This window comes from Pieris brassicae, chromosome 6 (genome assembly GCF_905147105.1).
Source record: "Pieris brassicae chromosome 6, ilPieBrab1.1, whole genome shotgun sequence".
In the NCBI taxonomy this organism is placed as follows: domain Eukaryota; kingdom Metazoa; phylum Arthropoda; class Insecta; order Lepidoptera; family Pieridae; genus Pieris; species Pieris brassicae.
The window spans coordinates 16,710,941-16,720,665 of NC_059670.1; the positions used below are offsets into that span (position 1 = coordinate 16,710,941).

A 9,725-nucleotide genomic window follows, 5' to 3' on the forward strand; every position below is an offset into this window, starting at 1 on the left:
AGAGTCAAGACTACACAGTACACTACTTACTCTTTGAAAAATACGACAGCACCATATAATAACTAATATTTTTTACATTTTACAATAAAATTAAAGATTTATTGTATCATTATATCCCTACGTAAATAGGTAACTTATAAGTAAAACGTTCGCTAAAACTATTAAAACACGAAGTGCTATTTTTTAAAAATAATATTTGTATAAACGATTTATTAATGTTTTATAAATAATCGATTTATAGTTTATTACAAAATGTAATAAATATACATTTAATTGAATTCTTTTCATAATAGGTTTATCCCATTACTCGATCAAATCAAAAATGTAGTATTTTGGGATTTATTAAATATTTTAAAATAAATTATCGTTATTCTAGTTCCTAGTCTTAAGAAAGTCTTAACAATTGCAGTAAATTAAAATTATAAAAAAAATATTATCGAAGGTGAATAAATTTAACATTATATCTCCATAATTTATATACTCCATTATTTATATACTCCATTTTGTAAAGTTTAAGTTTTGATACTTGGTTTTGTAAGACAAAGGGGACCTTAAGTAGGTACTGCCGACACTCGGCAATCAGCACCAAAGAGTGTCTTTTATTATATAGTCAGCACATCAATTTACTGCATTTGCTAGGATTTTAATTTTTTCTGGATAACTTTAATATTCCTTTATAAATTATGAATCAATTGCTTTTCTAGCCAACTGCTGTTCTGTCTACAACATTTAGCTGCTTATTTATGATGGACTTCAATAAACTCTGCCCGGCATTGCCTAAAGTTGTAAGTTATATCTCATAATTGTATCATTTATCATTTCCCCATAAAATTTTATTATTTCCAATAAACAATTTTAGGAGTTACATGCTCATTTAAATGGGTCTTTAAGCCGGAGTACATTGCTTGAACTTAAAAGATACAATGCAGATACCGGTGTTACCGACACATCTGACGCTTTTTTGGATGAATTTCAAATTGGTGCTGGAGACACTCGGAACTTATCAGAGTAAGTGTGCATGGAAAATATTATATTATAACTAAATAGTCTCTGGCTGTGACACACATTCACATATACTATTGGATTTAATATATATTATATTTCTTTAAATAATTAAATGTCATTATCTAGTTGCTTTCAAGTTTTCAACATAGCTCATCGGCTGACTAGAACTCCAGGAAGTTTGGCTTTAGCCACAACACTAACACTTAAAGAATTTCAAGATGATGGTTGCTGTTACATTGAATTGAGAAGTACACCTAAAGAAACACCATTTATGACAAGCAGACAATATATTGAAACTGTTTCTGAGACATTAAGGTAATTTTCATAAATATATTCAGACAACAAAATTTTCAATGATGTGCCTCATCAAAACAATGTTTTATTTTTATTACAGAAGCAATGCACATCTCGCAATCAAATCTAGACTTATTGTATCCATAAATAGAAACAGTTCAATTAAAGAAGCAGAAGCTATATCAGAATTAACTATCAGTTGTTATAAACAATATCCTGATGTTATTGTGGGTATTGAATTAAGTGGAGACCCCACTATAGGTCAATTTGATGACTTTGTGCCTTCTTTGATAAAAGCTAGATGTGCAGGTTTAAAAGTAAATATGTTTTTGCTATTAATGACTTCATATAGTAGGCAGTGTAAAACAATTGTAATTTTGAGTACTCTATAGTATATCATACTTATTTCAATTTAATGCAGCTTATTTAAGATAAATGTTACAGATAACTCTACATTGTGGTGAAGTATGCAACCCCAAAGAGGTACTACAAATGTTAAGATTTCGCCCAGACCGTATTGGTCATGGAGTTTGTATACACCCAAACTTTGGTGGTACACAGGAAACATGGGATGCTCTGTGTAAATTTCAAATACCTGTTGGTAACTATCTCATTTTTCATTAACCTTACAATTTAACTATTCATTATTTAATACATCTGTGAGATAAACTATTAAATGTATAAAATGTTAATAAAAAAAAATTATTTTTACTTCAAGTAAAAATATAATTTTTTCAGAAATTTGTCTAACTAGCAATGTCAATACCAAGTCAATTTTGGATTATAATTTACACCATTTTAAGGAACTATACTATGCAAGTGTTCCAGTAATCATATGTGTAAGTGTTTTTCCTTCAGAAAACTGCCATAATACCTTTAGCCATTTCTTTACCAGGCTAGTGAATAAAGATCATAGTAATACCCTTAATCCAAAATACTAAGTACATATTTATATTATTTAATCACTGTATATGGCAACAATACACAAAACTCTGAGAAATACTTTTACTTTTCAGACCGATGATAAGGGAGTCTTTTCTACATCTTTGTCTCAAGAGTACAAAATATGTGCGGATGTGTTTGGTCTCCAACCACCACAATTAGCCAAATTGGCACTGAATGCAGTGGATTATGTGTTTGCCAGTGAAGAACAAAAATCAATTAAAGAGAAGATTTTAAATTTTATTAACAAAAATGGTTTAGAGTGTATGTCATAGAAATAAATTAAAAAAATACTTTTCTTATCAAGTTAATTTAAAAATATATGTTACAAGAACTTGAGTAGGTACCTTGCAGACTCTGAATCAAGTTAGTGTTGATACATACTGTGACTGTGAAGCCATCAAAGCAAATACCACATAATTTAATATGAAGTAGCGGCAGTTTCAAATAACAGTTTAATAAATGATAATTATTTTAAAGTAAATAAAAAAAGAATGGCGTTACGACCATTTAGGTCTCGGCCTCAGACTTCTGTATTGTTTCATGATCATTTGTTAATTTAATAGGCAAGTAAGTGTGCATTCTGTGCCTGACCCACGCCGTCGACTTTTTTGAATGTTAAATGCGCACATAGAAAGAAAGTCCATTAGTGCACAGCCGGGGATCGAACGTACGAAATTAGGGATGAGAGCCGCACGCTCAAGCTACCAGGCCAACACTTCTCACAAAATTAAATAAATACTTTTATTAATTTTATAGACCGGGGCAAACGGGCGGGACGCTGATATAGTTAGGGAGCTGGCGAGCAAAATTTGTATATGATAAGCACACATGGCAGACGTTATTTATAGTGATAATTATACCCTAAAAAACATGAAGGACCTCGTCTGCCACCATGGTGACGCTGGCTTGTCAACTTACATTATTTGCTCACTAAAAATCAGTGAGCAAAATGATTGCCTAATGTTTTTTCGTATCCACGGATTGATAATGAATCGAATGGGCGCAGTGAGAACCAAATTACTTAGCAGAGCTTTTTTTTAAAACATTTTTACTACTCCGTCCCATGATAATGCAGAGCCCTGAATGTCTGCCTTTTTGATTTTCTTCGTTTCCAAGATGTTTGTGACCATGAACCCCAGAGGCATATATGTGCCACAAATGATTTAAAATCCCCCTTTTTTTAAGCAACTTCAATTAGTTGTAACGCGAAAACGTAGCGACGTAGGACCTTAATTGACTGGACCAAATCAATTTGTACTGACGTAAACTGCAACCTCGATGTGAAACTTGTGCAAATCATATACCTACATGATCACCAGCTCTTATAATATTGATAACGCCGCATATGGACAATGCCAGAGTGCTCGCGACTGCTTTGCCGGCCTTTTGATAATACAATACATATTTAGCTTGTTTTGTTTAGGTTGATTGGTCCTTATTTGGTTAAAATAAAACTTCCTAATAATTCGTTGAGAAGAGGTGAAGATGGAATGTGGAATGTGTTTAATTTTTAAAAACTGTAGATTTATATACAAAAGTTATCCTAAACTGGCCCCTAGTGGTAACATGTGGTACCAAGATGCGAAGGGTGCGTAGACGATAAAATCGAGGCGCGGCAAAAAGTTGGCCTTTTTACGCCGTGTTCCTAGACATGGAAAAGGCCTTCGACAGAGTCTGGCACGCCGGGTTACTAGAAAAAGTGAAGACTCTGGAACTACCACGGAGGCTTAGAGCCCTGATATGCTCCTATCTCCGAAGCCGATCGTTCTTCGTCTCGGTCGAAGACGCCCGCTCCTCTCAACGCCCCATCGCAGTAGGAGTACCCCAAGGCAGTTGCCTAGCGCCGACACTCTACTCAATCTACACCGACGACATCCCCGCCACGGGAGGGGCGTCGGTCGCCCTGTACGCAGACGACACCGCATATTACGGCAGCTCCCTTCACAAGCGACACGCCACGACAAAGGTACAGAGGGCGCTGGACGCTCTCCCTCAGTGGTTGGACGACTGGAGGCTGGCCGTCAACGCAAATAAGACCCAGGCGATCAGCTTCCCGCCTGGCAAGAAACCACCACCTCTTCAGCTGCTTGGAGTCGAGATCCCATGGTCCACGGAGGCTAAATACCTAGGCATAACGCTAGACAGAGGCCTGCGTTTCAACGCGCACATCAACAAATCAACCGGGCGCGCAAAGGCCGCGGCCGCCCGCCTACGCCCTCTGTTCAGCTCTACAATGCCAACCCAGAGGAAAGTGGCCCTCTACAAATCCTACGTACGCCCGCACCTAACGTACGCGTCTCCGGCCTGGTACGCACTCACCTCGGACACCCAGAAGAAGCGCCTACACGCCGTGCAAAACAAAACGCTGTGATGAATTGTCAACGCCCCGTGGTGCGTGCGTAACACTACCATCGCCAGAGACCTTCGCATAGAGGATTTGCACACACACATACAACGCTTGTCCAGGGGCATGTTCGACAGAGCGGACCACTCCCGAGTGACGCACCTAGCCGACATTGCTCCACACCATACCCGTCCACCCGACCATAAGCGCCGTTTCCCGCGAGAAATCTTCAGCGCGGTACCGCAGGCGACCAACACCCAAACCAGCGCCCATCACACCCTACCGGTTGTTTAAAAAAAAAATCATATAAAAGCAACCGCCTCAACCTGGGCCCCGCCCAACCCCGACACCACCTCATCTTAGTGAGGTCGGAAAAAATGAAACCCCGCGAAAGGAGGCAACTCCCACGCGGCACCCCGTGCAAACTACGACGCGGGATTGATATCCAATAGTAGTTGTCCTTTTCTGCGCGCAACCGTCGAAGGGTACGAACGTGTTCTTCTCAGAACAGTTCGATATCGTGGTCTAACGATAACGCCAATTAACTGTTCTTTTCAGAACAAATTATTGTTTCATGACGATAACGTTTACAACTGTCCTTGTCAGGACACATCACTGTTTCATTACGACACGTACTAATCACCTACACATACATAGTCTAACAGTTAATGTTCGGTTCACATTATTCCAGTCCAGTAATCCAGTGAGTTATTCCAGTCCAGTGCTGGACTGAAATGGAACGTTCACAATATTCCAGTAATACAAAAGATCGGTAACACTACAGTGATAATGCTTTCAAGAAAGAAGTTTAGAAATTGTTTTAAAACTTTTCAGTTATTACTGTTAGAAGAAGTAGTTGATGAAGTGGAAGAACTAAAAAGAAAAAAGCGGATTTGGGTGAGAAATTGGATAAGCGAAAGAAATGAAAAAGGAGGCGCATGCTTTTGTGTTTATAAAATTCCGAAGTGATATTCCACAAACACACATGTTCTCTGTACAAAGAAACAAATTGAAGAGTTTTGTTTTCAGTTAACTTCATTGTTCGAAATTACCTATAAAATTCCATAAAATAACAACAACGTGTGTTTACTGTTAAACGTGTATTCAAGCACTGCATTGGCCGTTCACATTATTCCAGTGGCGCTGGATTGGGTTAGCTGGAATGAAAAATAGACCGTCATTCCAGTCAACTGGACTGGATTACTGGACAACTCAACCGGGCATAAGACAAATTTTCTTCATTACCACATTTTAAATAATTCATGGTTTTACCGTAAACAGTAGATACTGTTTTTATATATCCGGTGTATCCAACTTGGTGGTTTTCTCCTCATACAGGGATAATTACGTCGGCTGCGTATTATTTAAAGTAGATTTTTCTCCGGATTTTTTTATTTACATTTACACCATATCTTAAGGTTACGAAATCCAATTTATTTGCTGACCTAGTCACACGTATTATGTAAGCTTTACCTAAAGATATAATTTCTCTGTTTCCTAAGACGTCCTGTACTTTGGTGCTGTTTATAGTAAAGTTATTTATAGAATCTTTATTAGTAAAATGTCATTTTTTTATTGAATGGTATTAGTTTTAACTTTATGCCAGTTTCAAGGGAAACTTCGAGAAAAAATAAACAAAGACATCAAAATAATAATTGTGACCTAGGGGTTTTCACTTAAAATATTTTTTAGAGTTGGTAAGACTGAGTATCATTTGAACTTCTATCATCTATGGTTGTTATATAGTATATACTGAAGTCTGACATAAAAACTTAAAAAAAAACTGAAGGCCGAAGTGATAAGTCTAACCTAACCTAAAAAGTCTCAAACAGGAACTCTTAACCCTAATATTATCGTTATTCACAACCAAATTAGGTACATAATGACAGACTTGCCAGATTTTTCTAGTCCTAAAGGTGCTGATTCGGAGCTTCAAGACTTCTTGTTAGCGGAGAAACAGAAAGCTCAGTTTCATGCTCAGGTATTTGTGCCTTTTTCTTTAAAAAAAAAACTTATTTTATTAAACGAATCGATATTAATGTAGATATTTCTACACATAGTTTTATTTAACCGTATCTTGTTTTAGATACACGAGTTTAATGACTTTTGCTGGGACAAATGTGTGGATAAACCCGGAGCAAAATTAGACTCGAGAACAGAAACTTGTATTACAAATTGTGTTGAAAGATTTATTGATGTCTCATTACTTATTACTAATAGATTTGCCCAAATGTTGGAAAAGGGTGGTGGTATGCAGTAAACTATCTAATTAATGTAAAGAATGTTTAAATTGTTTGAAAGGTTGATTAACAATGATATGAGAAGTAGTATTGTTACATTAATTTTGATTTAGTCAGTAAGATGAAATAAAAGTTTTAGTTTTTAAATCTTTTTTTATTAATTGTAAATTACAAAGCATTGCTTTTTATTATTGTTAACTCTTAGTATTTAAAATATAAATTAATTATTGTTATGAATATAAGATGTAATAAGAGATGCAGCTTTTTTTCCATGCTGTTCCAAATTATCTACCAACTTTTCCTAATTTGGTATCAGTACGAGGATCTGCAGTAATTGTTTGAACAGCAACCAATGCTTCATTAATTTTTGTCTGTAACTCTCTTAAATCTTGAATAAACAATAGATTAAGAACATCAACAGGTTGATTAATTACTATGGTGTCAGACTTTTGAGGTTCTGGGTGTGGTGAGGTTTTAAGAATCTTGGCTACAGCTGCCAAGCGGAATTTAGGATCTGGATGAGGTCCCACTCCAGCGAGAGTACACACTCTATCAACACCAGCTTTGAAAGCAGGACTTTCAACTGAAAACAACATTTTATTATAAAAGTGATAATTGGAAATTAATTTGTTTTTTTAACTATATTTTAAATGTTTGGAAAGGTATCCATTGCTTTATATCAACTTTCACAATGACATATTTATAGCAATATACATTACTTAGTTTAATAATTACATGATTCAGTATTTTTAAATATTCCCAAAAATTATAAATATATATATATATATAAGCTATAAGACTGACCTTAGCTAGGTACACACTTTTGAGCAGATTTTATGTGTAATATCCAGAAATAATGTTAATTTTGTCAGTCAAATTAAACCAAAAAACTATGTAGGTAACTACTATGACTATTTTCATATACAGAATTATTTGTAATTCGACATATTCCCATTAGGAGGTGATAGGTTTGATTTTTTAAAAATCTAATTCATTTTTCCATTACAAAAAACAATTAAACACTGGTTAATTTAAAAATTAAAATTATTACATATATTGTTTCTAATTAAAAAATGCAAGACAAAAAACGGTCTTATTTCAATACTTTTTTGTTTGCAGATTATTGCTTTATTTTATTTTAACATAACTGTTTTGTTATCTTTCCAATAATGTATATAACAACTAGAAACTAATTTCAAATTAGTTCATGGAAATCAAATGAAATCCCTAGTTTAGTACATCTCACCTGTCATCCGCTGATGAACTCAAAACAAGAATTATAAACACATCACCCTTATCACCTATAACAGGAATATGAATTGAATAATCCTGTATATTATGCAACCCATGTCAGCCCCCAGGAATAATATAAAATTAATGATTATCAATTATACAGATTTTAGTAGTTCTTAATGAGAACAAGTCTCTACAAATATAATATGTATATATTTTTACCATATTAGTGTATATTTTTAAATAAAACGTAATAATAAATTTAATTTTTTTTATATATTTTGATAATTTTTCAAGTTAAATAGACTATAATGTAAAATACTATATTTTTATTTATAAAATAATTCATACTTACAGTTTAAGTTATCCAAAGGGTTGGAAGATACAACATTTGGAGCAGCTTGTTTTGGTTGTTCTACTTGTACATCCTTGTATTTACTAACTGCAAATAATAGAATATTATTGAAAGTATCATCAGTGCCCCATCAAGAAAAAAGGCACTTACATCCTATATAAATATTAATAATTCACCTATATATCCTGCTTTTCCTAATCTTGCTTTATAATAGCAAAACATAAGCTCTTCCATTACACCTGTTGACCACTTTCTTTGTGTCTTTGTTATTTCTAAATTGTGGTCGATATTAATTTTAGGTATTATTATTATTCTTTAAAGTATTAGTGTTCATGTTTTTAGCCAAGAGCTACTTAAAAATTTGTTGTGTAAAATCTTTTTCTTAACAAAAAAATAAATAAACAGGTTTTCAATAAGAGATTGAAAATATTTTGTGATTTTACAATTTAATATGTATAGTAGTATATTATAACATAATCAATTTAACAAAATTGAATTGGTCTTAAGAAACCTAATTCTTGTGTAGTAACTGTGAATACAATAGAAATTAATTACCATTATCAGCGAATTCCAATCGAACTGCATAAGAAAGAAGCCAATTTAGTTGTTCATTTAAGGTGCCATCCACCACAGGACTAACTAGATCTTTTTGGTAAATATCATAAGCTTCTTTCCAGTTCTCACTATCAATACTCCTTAGTCCTTCCCTTTCCTCAATCTTATAATGTCTAATCTTTTGATCCTCCAACCATAACACTACACTTCTATATTCCTTTTCATCTAAAAACAGTTATAGTGTCTAATTTTAATTTATAAGTTATAATGAGTAAATTAAAGATGATGATGTCTGATAAAAAGCCAATTTGCATCCAAAGTATTTGTTGTTACCTTATGAAACATATCGGAAATATAGTTTTTATGGAAATTATAATTTGGTGTTAATGTAACATATGGTAAAAAAAATAGGATTTTCTTACCTTCGCAATTAAAAGTTTCTGGATTGGGATGTCCTAAAGCAGTTAATTTCAATTTAAAGTTAGTATTCATACTTTTGAAATAAAAATCAGCAGTGATTAGTGAAAGTATACTACTGAAATGGTTATTATAATTGTACAATGGTTAGTAATTTATAAACTTTAAAGTTGAAATTTAAACACTAAATACTAATGTCTTAAAATCTACAGTTTAATCAAAGACTACAGTATTATTTTTAATTGTAAGTCAGCAGTCCCAGTGATTATTACACAGACTATCATATTTTCGAAGTTTGTACAGACTTATAATAATTGAAATTACTGTTAGCTGAAAT

General features: G+C 33.7%; 3 protein-coding genes across 6 annotated transcripts; 2 read left to right on the forward strand and 1 right to left on the reverse strand.

Moving 5' to 3' along the window:
• The first annotated feature begins 6 nt into the window (after positions 1–6).
• On the forward strand, positions 7–2,773 carry LOC123711134 (adenosine deaminase-like protein). 4 transcript variants are annotated; one of them, XM_045663553.1, is made up of 8 exons: positions 7–129; positions 705–785; positions 860–1,008; positions 1,132–1,320; positions 1,400–1,616; positions 1,744–1,900; positions 2,038–2,138; positions 2,316–2,773. In XM_045663553.1, the coding sequence occupies exons 2-8, from the start codon at positions 744–746 to the stop codon at positions 2,514–2,516; spliced, it is 1,056 nt and encodes a 351-aa protein (XP_045519509.1). In that variant the 5' UTR covers positions 7–129; positions 705–743; the 3' UTR covers positions 2,517–2,773. The 4 variants fall into 4 exon arrangements, with proteins under 4 accessions (XP_045519509.1, XP_045519511.1, XP_045519512.1 ...); XM_045663554.1 differs by lacking the exon at positions 7–129 and adding an exon at positions 491–555; XM_045663555.1 differs by lacking the exon at positions 2,038–2,138 and having other exon boundaries at positions 2,316–2,452.
• Positions 2,774–6,337: 3,564 nt separating this feature from the next.
• On the forward strand, positions 6,338–6,986 carry LOC123711304 (mitochondrial import inner membrane translocase subunit Tim8). The gene is made up of 2 exons (XM_045663820.1): positions 6,338–6,569; positions 6,675–6,986. Exons 1-2 carry the CDS (start codon positions 6,471–6,473, stop codon positions 6,846–6,848), a joined length of 273 nt encoding a protein of 90 aa, XP_045519776.1. The 5' UTR covers positions 6,338–6,470; the 3' UTR covers positions 6,849–6,986.
• Positions 6,987–9,608, reverse strand: LOC123711303 (RNA transcription, translation and transport factor protein). Its single transcript, XM_045663819.1, has 4 exons — positions 9,394–9,608; positions 8,972–9,196; positions 8,417–8,503; positions 6,987–7,411 (listed from the first exon to the last, which is right to left on the reverse strand). Exons 1-4 carry the CDS (start codon positions 9,461–9,463, stop codon positions 7,113–7,115), a joined length of 681 nt encoding a protein of 226 aa, XP_045519775.1. The 5' UTR covers positions 9,464–9,608; the 3' UTR covers positions 6,987–7,112.
• Positions 9,609–9,725: the final 117 nt, after the last annotated feature.